General features: G+C 43.7%; 2 protein-coding genes across 2 annotated transcripts in view; both read right to left on the reverse strand.

Annotated features, from left to right (window-relative positions):
• Positions 1 to 2,784: 2,784 nt before the first annotated feature.
• On the reverse strand, positions 2,785 to 11,794 carry MINAR1 (membrane integral NOTCH2 associated receptor 1). The gene is made up of 3 exons (XM_008491972.2): positions 9,448 to 11,794; positions 7,733 to 7,987; positions 2,785 to 3,703 (listed from the first exon to the last, which is right to left on the reverse strand). Exons 1-3 carry the CDS (start codon positions 11,743 to 11,745, stop codon positions 3,506 to 3,508), a joined length of 2,751 nt encoding a protein of 916 aa, XP_008490194.2. The 5' UTR covers positions 11,746 to 11,794; the 3' UTR covers positions 2,785 to 3,505.
• WDR93 (WD repeat domain 93) overlaps positions 11,754 to 15,844 on the reverse strand; it is a gene marked incomplete at its 3' end in the record, with an annotated part of 75,858 nt that continues 71,767 nt past the window's right edge. Inside the window, 1 exon segment of the mRNA XM_030457294.1 lies at positions 11,754 to 11,792. Within this exon segment, the coding sequence (XP_030313154.1) occupies positions 11,754 to 11,792 (39 nt within the window).

The following is a 15,844-nucleotide window of genomic DNA, read 5'->3' on the forward strand; positions in this document are numbered from 1 at the left end:
GGATTTATTGAGCTGATTTCAAGCAGCACTCTTTGTTTTAGGAAAAGCAAATGAGATTGGCCCCCAAAATGGAGTATCTTTTTTGTAATTCTTGCAGTTTGATTTTATCATATGTAATATATCAAGTTTATAAGGCATAAATACAAAAAACAGTTCAATATGCTCATGATAATTTTAATTAAATAATACAATCTAAGACACTTTTTTTTCAATCACACCAAGGATTACAATGTACCTATAGCTTTAATTTAATTATTTCTTTTTTATACAAAAAGTCTATCATATAGTATACAGTATATACTTGTTGATAACTGGTTCACAAGGTTGATCACAATATTCTTGCAGGTTAATATTGCAGGTTAATATTTTACCTAGCTTGTTTATTCTGTGCAGAACTGCAGGGCTCCTCCTTCCCAGGCTGCTCTCCTCCAGTAGCAGCAGCCACCAGCTCCAGCTCCTTACCTATTGTCAAGTTGGAGCTCTGTGCCAGATGTAAATCCCCCAGGAATGGGGAGGGATGCTCACCCTGCAGGGCTGGGGAACTGCTGGGACAGCTGGAGAGTGGAGGAGACAGCAAGGAGCAGCTCCTGGAGGTATTTGTGGGGTGGAAAGGCAGGGAGCTGGGCTTGGCTTTCCCCACTCCCCTTGGGCTCCCGGCACTGTGGAGATGCTCCCAGGGGTTGTGGGAGCCAAAGCAACCACCATATGGGAGAGTGATCTGTGCCAAACCATGATCTCTACGTGCCCCGATGGAGATGGGTGCCACTGGCTGCTTGTGCAATGGGAGGATGGGCAAAAGCACCTCAATGAATTTGGAGAAGCATGGATGCTTGGGATGCTGAGTGCTTGGGCTGGGCCAGCTCCATGTCACCTGTGGCTCCATAACCTCCCCAATCCTTCCCAGGACTTTGGGCACCTGTGATGCAAAGACTCCTTTGGTGCCAGCTGGAGGAGATGCACAGAAAAAAACCACAATTGTTGTGCAGACAAACAGGGGTCATCAACTCTCCTCTAATGCATCAGGGCCAGCTCAGCCCCAGCAGTCAATGACATCTCCCACTCCCTTCTCACATCTCCCCTTAGATATTAAAATATTTTATAAATCAGATTACTGAGGTGTTCTTTTGGGGCTGGGGGCAGGATGTTGGCCAGGACATTGGGGAGAGCAGAGAAGATGTGAGACAAGGTGAGGGATCTGCCCAGTGTCCATCCCACACTTGTTCTGCTCCTCTGAAGGATTCATCAGCCCTGGTGTGGGCAGATGGGGCACTGACACTGTTTGTCTCTCAGACAGTTCCTTGTGCTTGCTATTACCTGACCAAGGAGGGGTATAAATGGGCTTTCTGACATTACCTAGAACCAGGAATAGATTTATTTTTTTTTAAACATCTACAATCAACCTAAATTGTGCATAAGTTAAACTGCAGAGCAACGCCCTCCAGAGTGTATTCACATTTCTAATATTAGACATCTTGCTGGCAGCTCTGAATCTTCCCCAGAGGTTTCCCTACCTGTCTCTATTTGCTATGTACAGATCCTGAGCTCCTAAACTCAGGTGCTCTGAATCATACCATAACCAAAGGCAGCCCAAAATAGACAGTGTGAATCGGTCCCACCCTGCTGTGATTCCATTCTGCAGCATCTGGGAGGAAAGAGAAATAATCTTGGTGTTAGGCATGGGCCAAAACTACAGAATTTGGGTCAGGATTCATGCCAGGCAGGCATAGATTTTGGTCTAGGGGCTTATCCTCGTTCTGTATTTCTTGATGGGACACCCAACCCTGTGCTTACACTTGTTTTCCTGATAGATCAATGTCCCAGGGATCACCTATTTCTAAATAAAATACAGCACACGAGCAGCACATAAACAGATCCCCAGCTGCAGGAAAGAACTGACACACATCTAAAGTTACAACAAAGCCTTCACCTCCCACACTCTCTTTCCTCACTACTTTTTTTAAACCAGACAGAAGCAAACAGCAGTGTGGCACATCCCAGGGAGCAGGAGGAACCAGCACCCGATGCTTCCCCAGCTGCTGTGTCATCGTGTAGGGAGGCTATTGCTGAAGAAATCAAATTACTCTAAATACAGAGCATTCACTAAAAGAATCTCCACTCCTTTAGAAGACCAGCAAAATCATGTTATTTCCTGAAAATACTTTTTTTTTTTTCTTTTTCATCTGTATTTGACAGAAGAGTCATAATGTCTGGGTATTTGCTTTCACTAACCATGGCAGGTAATTTCTGTCATAGCTTGAGAATTCCTTTGAACCTGCTATTTGCATTTGGGATAAAGCATCGAATGAACATTTCCCATGGGATTCAGACTGCTTGCTGACCAGTAAAGTCAAGCATCATTCTTAAGTACATTAGCAAGAGGGAAGCAAATCTCCCCGTGCCGAATGCACTGCATTAACAGCAAGTTTCCACTAGTGCTGAAGAACTATGCCCTTAATATAAGTGCTCAGTAACCACCAGTCCTGCTGTTTGAGGAGCACTCTGAGCTGTATAGAAAGCTTGCGGGAAAAGAACCTCCATTAGTATCCATTATGCTGTGATTTATGTTATGGGCTTAAAATAGCAAAATTAAACAGCTCTATTTAATCTACGGTCTAAAAAAAGGCACGAAGACTTTGTGAAGAAAACTGTAACTGTTCAGATTACATTTCCAAGAACTTTAACAGAGTGTGGCTTTGATTTGCCAGCTTTGCATGCTGGCAGGAGTGAAACTGAGACAATTTCACCGTCTGTGGAGGTAAAGAATACCCTTTTGGCAAGACAACTTTGCCAGCTCTATGCAAATGTTATTCAACAGAAGCAACTAAAACCTCTTGTGATTGCTTTAAAACAATCTTTTTGGTCTGCAGCACATTGCACTTATCTAAGTACTCAGTGATGATAGAGTGGGTCTTCGGGCAAGACCAAATACAAAGAGCCCTTTTTAATCTGAACACAGGAATGAACTCTGTTCATGACTACATAGTCTGCTTTACAATCAAATGATCATGAAATACATAAATACTATAAAATAAATACAATACATTCAGAGTTTTCTACATTGTAGAGAGCTTTTAAGACTTTCCTAGCTCCTCGATGTAAATGCATATAGAACCTTCCCTTCTATACAGTGCTACCTCCATGTACCCATATCTCCATTAAATGCAACATAGCTCAGACAAACTTCCTCTTTTGCCTGAATTCTCAACAGTCTCTGATTCTGTAAAACATTATATTGTTTCTTTAGGAAAAAAAAATATTGCACTTTTAAAAATGCATAAAAATTGAACTGAGTTCCCATTAATTCTACCACACAGTCTGTTATTTAAATATTTTTCAAAAAAATGTTTTCCTTGTGATTTTCCTACATTTCCAGTGTTCTCCATGAGAATATCCTCAGAACATTCTTCCCTAGCAAGTTCCTTACAGTCTTGCCATCAGACATTTGAAACACAGCATGAGCTATCTGAGACACACACACCCGGGCACCACGGGGCTGTCCTCAGGTTCAGGATTTCATTGTACAAATGGGAACTACAATGACCAGAATAACTGTACAAGCTGCTGCTGCTATCAGGGCAGCTATCTTGCAAACCTTTGCTCTTCTGAACTCAGCTTCTTTGCGTTTTAATAAGGAATCGTAGCCAGGAGTATAAATGTCTTCCATCCAGTATTCTAAGTTGTTTGGGTTTAAAGATTCTTGAGTCTACAAATTAAAAGAAAACATTTGTTAGTTGCCTGGGATCTGTCATTATGAAAAACAAATAAATGAAGCAGCTATGCCTGAAGGCCTCCCAGCCACATCTGGGTCTGCTGTCAAGATAAAGTGGGTTATTGCTGCTTCTCATATCCCCTCAGCTCTCTCCTGGCCACAGTTCTACAGGGCTGATGAAAGTGGCAACAAAATACTGCATGAAATAAACTCTTGCAAGAGTGTAATAGTGCTGCAAAACCCCTCCTGCACCTCTGATTTTCTGGAAACTTCGACATCTTGGATGGCACTTAAATAAAATCTCTTTAATCTGCTAGACAGCAACTACTGGCCTGTTACTGCTCCTTCAATTATTAAAGCTCAGCTGATGGGAAGGGTTCTCCTCATGCACTACATTTCATAAGACTAACCCTAATTTTTCCCCATCCAGCACCCAGTGTCTGTGAAGGGACACTCTGCAGAACCCCCCATGGCAGAGGGACACCAGCCCCTTGGGAACACAACCACAGGCAGCAGGCACTGAGCACCCCAAGGAGGGGAATGCCAGTGGGTTCCCAAGAAATCACCCAGGACAAGGTGACCCTCAGCTTCCAGCTCTGTCTTCTGAAAATCACCTGGATGCATGATGCTGTCTCAATTTTAGGGGCACGAGGAGAAGGGGAACTGGACACCTGGCATACAATTTGGTACCACACAGTGCTCTGGGCCATCTTCCAGATGAGACCATTGAATCTTGAATCCCAAGGCACAGTCTTTATTTCTACAGAAGGCAATACTCCACTCTTTGACAGTCTGAGGCTCTCTGGTTTAAAGGTGATTTTAAGAGTATGCTTAAGAAATTAAGGACTCTGTACATCAAGTCCACACAGGTAACTACAAAAAATCTGAAGAAAATCTGAACTGGGCAGAAAATTGAAGACAACCTGGGGAACTTCATCAGTGTCTCCAACTGAACCTTTTTTTTTTTAAAACATTTATGGGATTTTTTTCCTTAAAATTTGAGCTCTTCAAGCTTTGCATTCACCCCTTGCTTGTTTTTTTCCCTTCATCTTTCTGTTAGGGAAAATATGGGAAACCCAAAGAGTAGGCATTATACTGCACTTATCAGCAGAACAAAAAAAAGCAGAAAGAATATTTTGAAAAATGACTGCTTTTCCTCGGAGCTGTCTCCTGTGTCTGGGACTCCAAAAGGCCATTTCTTTAAAAAATGGAAAAGATTCCAGATAAAAATGTTCCAGTGACAACACCTTAACACACGCCGTTTCTGGGCTCGTAATAGACCTGATCTGAAGATCATTGGACTCCATACAGAGAAACCCCAAATGACTTGAGCGGGATTTGGGTAAGCTTTTAATTGGCTAATTCAGATTTTGTGGCCATGAGCTAGTGGCTGACACCTTGCTTTTCCTGAAAGCAGCATTTCCTTTATGTACAGAACTACTGCAAGAAGTGATTTTATAGCTACCCCAGAAATAAACAATGAAAACCAAGCAATGGCTTTATGATCATTTAATGGAGATCTCTATGGCGGCTCTAGGATGCTAAAACAAAGACCGTTACCTGAATCTGAAGTTGTACCATTCAGGCTCTGACTGACCTGTTCCATCCTTCTGAAATAAATCAGTGACCTCATCTCTAAAGGCATCAGAAAATAGCCTGACAATGCTTTGTCTCAGTGGACCATCACACACAGAGCAAAGAGATGAGATCTCACAAAGACCCCATGCCTGGGACAAACTTTGTCCTGACTAGTTTTGCAATTTCTTCTTTTGAAGGAAAACCCAGCAGACTTGTCAAGTTCCAGGAGAAATTTTAAATCAACAAAAGTAGAAAAACCCAAAAGATAACCATGCTGTGCTTCAAGGAAATTACAGTTTTGGACCTCTCTGCCTTGGTATTGACCTCTTAACTACTTCAGAAGGAAGATGCATTATTAAAAAGGCCCATTACTGTTAATCAGCTTCCTTTCCCATTTCATTGCCAGACATAAGAATGTTCATTAAAGCATAATGTATTTACTTTCAGTTCTAATAAACTTAATCACTGGGGAAAAAAACCACTAATCAGTCTGTGTCTATTTTTTAAGTTTGTCAGTAAGCTCTATTATAAAGTCTAGACATAGGCTTTGCAAAGTAGATGCAATTCTGACAGTCCTTTTGGAGGGAGAAAATCAAACCAGTAAAGTTTTATCACCTTTATCCTAAAGATAAATGATGACAATAAGCCGATTTCTCTGGTTTGCTCACAGTTGTGCAGAGCTGCTTACAGGGAATGAAATGACCCTACAAGGAGCAGATGGAGAACACTTCTCCCAGGGGAGCCTTGCTTCCAAATATCACCTCCCTTGTTGCCTCCATACAGCAGATAAGGGATGCTTTGTGACTGCCTGCTGCAGAGGACCTTCTTTCAGCCTCCTCCTGCTCTAGCCTACAGTCTGCAATGCCAGGGTTAGGAATTTAGAAAGCCCTCTCATATTATGAAGTCCCAACAAGCAGCAGGCAGTTGAGGCAAACTGCAGTCTGGTCCCTTCTCTCCGAGGGCACTTTAGCCACAGCAAGGAGCTGTGGATGATGAGGATAGGGAAGTCTGGATGAGTCAAGCCAGGTGGTGAATTTGCCGTGCACAAATTCCTGCACAAACACTGGTGGGAGCTGCACTACAGCACTGTGTAGGTGATGTTTCTAATTCCAAACCAGCTAACATGGGGTCCTGAGGTATGGAAGTACTTCTTGGACTATCCAAGTCTGTCTCACAGTATCCTGATGCTATGCTAGGGCTTAGTTGGATAGATTGGAAACTGTATTTGGTACCTCAGTACTGAGGCATCAAGAGCTGTTGAAGAGCTGCAAGCCTCAGGCTCTCACATGCCAGTTTGGAGACAAGCAGATTCCCTGCTTGAGTGTGGCTGCACCATCCAGACAGTCGACCAGAGAGCTGTGCTAGCCTGGTGCTGGGAAGCTCAGCTGGAGGTCAGTGCTCCCCAGCTGCTGCCAAACCTACAGACACCTGAGGCTCTGCTCTGGGGCACACATGCCAAGAGCCTGACATGGCTGAGGTCAGCACAATTCCCCCTCCTGGTTCTTCATGCAGCTGGATGAATGCTATAAACCATACACAGTGGTCTGTGCATCTGTGTGCATTTCATTATATGATGCATTTTGTGTCTCACAACTAAATATGGTGACATCTGTTTGGTCTTTACACATTTTGGATGGTGTTCTCCATGCATCCTCTTCCTGTGCTCAAGTATCTTCCTCCCTTGATGATGTCTTGTGCTTATTGGGCTAAAAAGGATATCCAATGTGGGCTCTTGGTCTGACCAGCCCATCATGTATCAGGAATGTGATTTCAGATACACCAAAGTTTGGGAAAGTTTCAATGCAAAATTTGAATTTGTCTCCCAGTAACTTGTTCTGCTTATTGCAAAGAGCTTGACACTCCCAAGCTGAATTAAAATGCAAATCAGACAGACCATTAGTTGATCTGGTCTTTGCATGACTCTAGCTTCCAACAGCAATTTCAAAGCTGTAACTGTGATGTATTTCAAAACCAGTCATGGTATTCAGCATTTTCTACAAGTATTTTATGCCTTATGTTTCCATCAAAAACAGAAAAACCCCAAACACTGAAAATCTCTGTGAACAATCCAGACAATGCAAGGACAGAACAAAAAGTAGCAATGCCAACTTCTGCACCATGCTGCCTTGATGCAGTTAGGAACCAGTTCACCCCTACAGCCCTTTACCCCTAAATTCCTCTTTAGAGCTACTAACACCATGACACCTTAGCAGACATCTCTCCAGTGCAGGATAAGCTGGAAGCACCAGCCTGTCAAGGATCACCATTCAGCAGTCAAACATCCATATTTTTCTTTGTCCCTGGCCAGGATGGATAGGGATCAGCAAGATTACAGGCTCAACACTGCACAGCTCCTTCCTGAGCTACCCAAATCCCTTCTTAAACGCATATTCTGGCAACATCCATCTGCAACCAAGCCACTCAGATTAAACAAATGGAACTCACTTGTAGATCCAGTGCTGCAATCTTGCCTTTATCCCCCGAATTCCTGGTGTATTCCTCTATGGTCCACGATGGCTGGGCACGTTTCACTTCAGCCAGCTCTGTCAACCTCATGTCCGTGTAGAGCGGGTTGCTTTTCATGTGTGACTTGAGTGATGCAGGGTAGGGATGAGGACTAAAGACTTGTTCAATCAAGAAAGCATCTTTTGGTTGTTTAGAGTGCCTATGTGGCTGTGGGATTTCGTATTGCCTGTCTGCCTGCAATAGGGTTCAAAAGAATTTGAGAGAAGAAACAGGACTATGAGGAGGTTAAAGACAAAGGATACTCCTTTCAGACTCACCATATGATATTGCTTAAGCCATTGTAAGAAAAGTACCATCTAGGACAAAGGTTTTGGATTAATCCATTTGCCTACCCTCTTCTCACAACCAGACCACCGAGGTTTTTTACAGACACAACTCTTTGTTCAATATAACATGAACACAAAGCTGATTCAACAGAGGAAACTTTAGGTTTTGTACTGTTCACATAATAGTCTATTTTATAACAAACTGTTCTGAAAATGGCCCTGACAACCAAAAAAAAAAAAAAACCACCTCAGTGACTTGGAAGACCTAAGGACCCCATGCAGACTTCCAGATTTCTGTTTCTGGATCAGATCCTAACATGACAAAGGCTTGTGGGAAGCTCCCAGGTAGCACCCCCAGACCATCCATAGTACCAAATCAGTGTCAGCTACCGCAGGAGTGAGGAAGGGACTTTCATAACCAGCATTTCAACCCAGGCAGATCAAAGCCAGGGTTTGGGTTTACTAAGGTTAACATTCTTCCCTTTCTGTAGCTTGCTTATAACCCACGGTTTATGGCTTCTTGTTCATCTAACAGCAACTATTTCCACCAAACCTCTTTCTTTCCTTTCTCAACTTTCCTCTACACTCACTCCTTCCAGTAAGGAGGCCCAGCACATCCGTCACATGGTCCTGATTGACAAAAGGCCTGAGGGACCACCAGCTCTCTCCACTGTCCATGAAACAAACAGCTGCCTATACCATGCATGGTTTCAACTGAGCAGCAACCAGAAGACAGCTGTGCAACCTGTGAAGATGGGAGTGAGCAGCTGCTGGGAGGGATGGACACTGAGGGACCAAAACAAGCCCACAGCTATGCTGCACTTCCACCAGGGATCCTGTAAACAACCATGAAAGCCAGATATAGAGAACACAACTGCAGTTTGCCTCTCACAGTAGATGTACAAGGATTTTTTTCTTGAGGGATTTGAATCCATTAAACTACTTTGCTGCCTTTCAAATGTGCATATACTTCTCTGATAAAAGCTGTCACAATGCAATTTCAAAATATCCCTTCTTAAAACCAACAGAGAATCTCAATATTTCCCATGCCCTTTTCACCAAGTTAATTACCCAGCCTCCTTAGATCACGACTGATGAAGAATTCCATCATCTTTCAAAGATCTCACCCATATTACCCCACTTCCCTTTTCAAAAAAGCAAAGTGCTGCTAAGGAACAACTTGGCCATGTTGCAGCTGCCAAGCGAGAACATCCAGGTTCAAAATCACTCAATTATGATAACAATAATGACAGGAATAATATGGCAGGGCAAAGTATTGTCATATCCAGCAGCTTGTGATGACCATAGAAGATATTTGTAACTAGATTATTTTAAAGTGCTTATTAAGTGAGATAAAGTTGAAATTACCTCTTTAGATTTTCTGTGCCAGTCTTTATTTTCTCCTCCATCTCTCTCTTTCCTCTCCTCTTCTGTAATGCCAGCTTGGTTGGTGTATGTAATAGCTCTCCAGTCTCGGGGAGAGTTTGAAATACTCGCTATTTTTGACTCAGTTGCACTGTTTTCCTCTGTTAATGATCTCGATGACCTCCTAGTAAAGAGACTTTTTTTTAAGGCTTTTACTCGAAGACTCTCACTGTTACTTCCACTGGCATCTGAGCAGCACCATTCTGGATTATTCTCCAGTTTGCCTCCATGAGGAGTGTTGTGGCACTGAAATATCTGCGGGGAGTTACTCTCATCTGATGCAGCCTCACTTGTCAAAGAATTGAGATCTACTTGCACACTGACCTTCTCTGGCTGCTGAATTTTTTGATCCAATTTGCTCAGTTTTCCCAAGACTTGGGAGATTTCTTCTCGGACACCCGAGAGAGATTCTAATTTCTTCTCTATTTCACCAATTCTCAAAACTAATTTGCAGACACTTGTTTTCAGTTCATCATCTGTGCTACTGATATCTGCCCGGACCACTTTATCCAGTTTGTTACAGGTACTCCCGTTGGAGATTTTAGTCAAATTGTGCTCAGGTGAGCTCTCACAGTCTGATTTGTGCACCTGAGACAAGGAACCGGTGCTGTTGTAGCATGAAGACTGCATCACTCCTGTCGACCCACTGATACTCATGTCATCCAAAAACCGGAAAATGTCACTGATGTCATCGCTCACAATTTCAGAGTCATCATCTGACTGTTTAAGGGAGTGCCTCTCTCCGTACTTGGCTTGGCCCCCCGCACACAAATCCTTGCATTTCTTGTGGTCCAGAACTTGCTGCTCTGTTTGTGTCCCAACACTTGTGGTCCTATCAATGCTTAAGATCTGAACAGATGTACAGTTAATGCTTTTATCCTTGAACTTTTTGACTGGCTCATGTTTCTCCACATCTAGAATGGAAGGGATTTCCTTGGTTTTATGCCCATTTGGTTTCACAGCATAGCTCGTCTGCATAATTGGTTGCTGATCCTTCACATTTAGGTAGGGCTGATGCCTCTCAGCTGAAGGAAAGTTTGGAGATGGGTTGCTTGAACTCTGGTATCGTGGCTTCTCTTCAGACTGCTTCCTATTGAAAAATGATCGTTCAAAGTCAGGTACCTCCTCAGTATTTAAACTCCAGCTTTTAGATGGCCAGGCAGTTTGCTTGGCTGGCTTTCCAGTCCACTTTTTGGTATCCTGAGGCCCAAGAATAGTAGTTGGGCCAAAATATGTTGACGCTTGAAGATCATCTAAACTTTCATGCTTCACTCGTCGCTTGTCTGGTATAGGAGAATAAAGTGGATTCAAGTACTGACTGCTGTATGGCATTTCAAAGCTGTGGTTGAAGAACGTCTGCTTAGAGCTTTCTTTCCTGTTCTGAGACTCTCTGTGTCCATCTTCTGGCTTTTTGTTGGACGGTATTAGGTTGGGAGATATGGTAATCAGATTATGAAAATCTTCTTTGAATATATTTCTTTTCTGGACACAGGATTGCATCACAAAGGGCTCGTCATTGGAAATGAAGGTTTCTTTTATGCTTGCACTTATAGGCAAGGAGTCCTGGTCTGAAATAGATTCATTTTCAATGTTCATGGGGAAATAGGTACTCTGCATCTCGCATGGGGGAGACGTGGCAATGGAGTAGGACGCCAGTGCCTGCAGCCTGTCCAGAGAGGCAGCCCGGCCCTTCATCTCCTTGTTAACACCCAGTAAAAAGTTGGGTTCTGATGAGGGGACAAACCGTTGACAGTCTTTGCAGTCCATCTTTCTGCATTTTGAAGACCTTCTAACTGGAAAGCCACGGCTGAACTCCTGGTCATTCAGCTCACAATTGGGCAAGCAGTCTGCTAGATTGCAGATTTCCGTGTCAGATCTACAGGACTCGAAGGACTCTTTCTTCTTCACTTTCTGCCTTGCAACTGGAAGCTTCTCCTTGGCCACTCCTCCGTTCATTTGTATGAGGTTGAAGATTGTTACTATATCTGCTGCAACCATGATTTTCTTTGATTGCTGATTGTTTACAGTGCATCTCATTTTGTCTTTGAACAAAGTCGCTGGGAAATTAGGATCCAGGCAAGCAGTGTAAAACAGCACACTTCTGAGCTTGGCCAACTGGGACAAATCAAACCTTGCACACAGGGATTTGCAGAGGTCCTGGTAAGAAACAGTGTTCTGCTTTGTGTCCAGCTCCTCCAAGATCTTCACCAGGAAGAGGGAGGATTCCTGGTTGGAATCCATGGCTTAAGGGTTATTTTGTTGTTTAGCCTGGAAACTGCGTTCCACTTCTACAGCAACACACAGGGCAAACAAAAAAAGATGTAAGTCTATCACACAGATAATATTCAGGACCTTATAATTCAGCCAGAGGTGGGACCTGACTCCCTAGCCATGCAATCGAGGACTTGCTTGTCTAACTCATCCTCATGTTTCCAAACTCCAGGCTGTAACCATAGCTTTGATTAAATCAATACTCAAATGGAATCAGGATTTCATCCAAGAAGGCTCAATTATGTCAGTGTCTACTGAAGTGAGCAAGTGAATAAATAGCAGAACCTCTGGAGGGGCTGAACTGATGGCAGATACACCACCCCAGCCTGCTTGCTATGGGGCTGTCGTAGAATTGCTTACCCAATTGTCAGAGGTTGAAAGTACAGACAATTGTTTGGTAATAATTCCAGCCCTAGTCTTACCAGAGATGATCTACCACACCATGACAACCCTAGCTGGTTTTGTATCTGACTGCAAATGGTTCTCAGGCAGTTTTTCTGAGAATAAATTTTTGGCATGTTTTTAGAAGCTATCTGAGCACATCTTTACCACCTCGCTTATTTAAAAACATTTTTTTCTCCTCTACTCTAAATTATCTCCTTTGAATACAATTACACTTCTTCCAGATAACCTTTTACTGAGTTTAAAACTGTCCAGTCCCATGCAAAAAAAAAAAAAAAAACCAAAAAAAAAAAACCAGAAACGAAAATACCCCATGTGAGCCCCATTTTAGCTATAAAGTGCAAGATTTAGAAAAGAGCAGGAAGAGTGAAACTCATCAAAACACATACACACAAAAAAACATCCTACTGAATCTTGAAACCTATCCAGCAGATGCTAGAGGGCTGGCTGCCAATCAGTGTGGATTTGAAGACTGAGAAATATCAAGGACAGAGAACATCCTCTACAGTGATGTGCTCCCAGAGAAACCCAGGGAGTGCAGCTCCATTCACCAGCCTGAAATGACAGGGCAGAGGTGGAGAGCAAAGGCTGCACATTTCTGTGGATAACAAGACTGGCTTGAGCAAGCACAGCTAACACTAGCAAATGTCTCGGGAAGGATATAAAGCCCTGCACTTTCAGAGCTGAAACCAAACTCTAGCTATTATGGATTAGGAAAGGATGTTGATGGGGGGGCACATTATTTTTCATCTGCCTACTGTGAATATCCTTGCTGGTGTCTCTGCTGCTGGCTGCTAGGACAGAGCACGGGATGGTGCAGCCTGCCAGTTCCTGTGTTTGCTCACTTTGTTATTCTTAATGACAGAAATGGCAAAAATATTTCCCTTCCCCAGAATTCTCTGGAATTTTCTCCCATTCACTCCCACCTTTAGATGACCCCTGGAACTGGTCTCTCCATCAGCATCAAGTGTGGAATATCCACCTAAGTGGCAAAGCACAGAAGTCAGGCTTGCAAGGCTTCTTGTTACTCGTTTAAAAAGTCATCTTCCAACCAAAAGCCTCAGGACTCCTGAGTACCACTCCAGGAATCCAGGGCTCTTTCTTCCTCTCTTGCAGCCCTGCATCCTGCCCTGACACTGCACACTGGCAACCATTCGCAGCATCAGGAGCCAACACACATCAGCTTTCACAGCAAAAACCACAGTAGCATATTCCAGAGGCAAAAAAAAAAAAAAAAAAAAAAAAAACCAGCAGGTTGCCCATAAGAAAATGAAGCAAGTCACCCAACAGACTTGGCTGTTTATTTAAGTAGCATCTTTCTGCTGCAAATGAGCAGAAGTTGAGCAGCAGCAACATGAATGTAATTCCGTGCTTGTAAACACCACTTGCAGAAACCAATGTCTACAGGGATTTTCCAACACCTCTGCTGCAGGCATGTTTGCTTTTAAAGCATTATGCATAGCAGCACAGCTCTTCTGCTAGCTGACAAAAGAGCAAAAACGTTATATTGCTCAATGCTCAGCTGCAGAAAATAAGGCTAAAAGCTGGAGGAGGAGGAGGATGGTATCCCCTTCCTCTTTTTCCACAGCATGTGCTCAGAGGCATGGCCTTTTGAACAGCCTGTCTTTGTATTTCTCTGGTGTGTCACTGTCAGGAAATTAAGCTTCCAAGCTAGGTTCAAACTGCTCTATCTGCCACCAAAGCCACCAAGCACTCCCAGAGTAAGCTGTGGGGCTCAGGGACTTCCCCAGCTGCCTAAGGGGCTGGCATTGCAAGTCTATTTTCTGCACGCTATAAATTATTTGGGGCAAGAGTAGAAATCTGTCTTTTTGTCACCTCTAGGCTGAATACCAGCAAAAGCACCTATCTCCTCTTGTTCGTAACTTCTCAGCATCTCACAAAACCCTCACCTGGATGTGCATTTTCACAGCCTGACACACACTCTGTAGCTGCCTACACTGGCCTGTCAGACCCCGGCTTTCTGCCTGCTCAGACTCCTGTTGAAATACAGAAGTAGTCAGTTTGCAATCACATCTTAGAAGTGCCAGCCCATTTGTTCCCTCCCTTTCTGCCCGTATTCCCTCATCTCGGTGAGGATATATTCCAGGCAGTTTCTTGAAGTTTCCTGGTTTGTACCAAGCCATTCTTAGAGTTCTCCTCCCATCAGAGGTTTTAACTTCCATTCAGGTTTCTAAACGCTACAGATCTATGAATCTGTGAACCCTATGAATCTAGTAAAACTTAGGTATTTAGGTTCCTGCTTTTCAAAAATGCTGAGCACTGACAAGCACAGTAAGTTCAGTGGAAGCCCTGCATACCCCCACATCTCACATTGCTTTTAATTCAGCACCAAGAAGGACTCTGAGGACTCCAGTCCATACCCAAGCAGCACAGCAGTGGCACTGAGGCACAGAACCCAAGGAGAGGAATTCTGCCAGACCTGCTTCAGCTCAGCCTGGGTCCCTGTGCTCCCAGAGCCAAGCCCAAGAGATGGGTGCCAATTGTAGAGCAGTGAGGGGGAAAGGAGGTGACAAAGGCTGAGGGTGGCCAGGAGAGAGCTCAGCCTGCTGAGGTGGGAATTTGGCCAACTCACTCAACTGAGGCTGGGATCTGAAAAGGCAGATTGCAAAAGCAGATGTAGGCCTTGAGGAAAAGCAAGGTAGCTGGGAGTTGGAATAATTTCCTCTTCACCTCTTGGCTGTTCACAAACAGCTTTCTAGTGTGAGCTCAGCTAGGTGTGAAAGGTACCTTTGGGCTCCAACCTGGGTATGGAAATGAGTGCTCCCCTGTGCCAGAGCATCAGAAACATTGCTAGCAGACCACACAACAGATTCAGGCGGTGAAGAATAGGATGCATTACCCCATAGGAATAATATAAAAGAGCATTGAAATCCTGTTTCCTGGGTCAGGGATGCAAAAACCTGGTGCCAAGATTTTTAGGGACACATTAAGCTCCTCTGTCTCTTGTCAAATCTCCTAACAGCTAGTGACAGAGACAGGTGCCTCTTGGCAAACCACCCCGGGAGCTGGCACATCCCAGGTGCCAAGCACTTGGTCATGTACCATCTCAGCTGTTATGTCCACGTTCATTCATTATCTCTCAAAGCAGGACCAGAATAAACCTGGACGTGGCACATAAATGCAGTACTCCAAAATAAGCACAGGAAGACCTTTTAGAGAGGGTACAGGGTCATGACTCAGTCAAAAGCAGCAAAGGGAATGAAAGCACCCAGAGGAAGAGGAGCAGCATGGGGCCTCCTTGGATGGCCTCAATTCCACCAGCATCCTCACACCTTACCTTCAGTACCAGCTACCACACGCACCCTCAAAACTAACACTTATTTTAGTCCCCAGAGATATGGACTTTACCAAATACAGTGACAGAATCTAGCTTATTTATTTATCTTCAGCAAGACAATCTCTGACCAAAGGAGCCATTTAACATTTCTGTCTTTAATAATTTTTGTTATATTAACATTGGGAGAGTCACTTCAGCTCATCTTCCTAAGATTCAACATTCACTGCTCTAAGAGCACAATCATATCCCAGCATCATATTGCATGGTCAGTCGATGAGGCCCTTGCAGCAGATGAGCTCCAGGCTTACCACAAATCAATGTCTTCTTGCCCTGCACCAAGAGCAATGAACTGAGCTCTCGTCTTACCAT

Source organism: Calypte anna, chromosome 10, assembly GCF_003957555.1.
Source record: "Calypte anna isolate BGI_N300 chromosome 10, bCalAnn1_v1.p, whole genome shotgun sequence".
Classification (NCBI taxonomy): domain Eukaryota; kingdom Metazoa; phylum Chordata; class Aves; order Apodiformes; family Trochilidae; genus Calypte; species Calypte anna.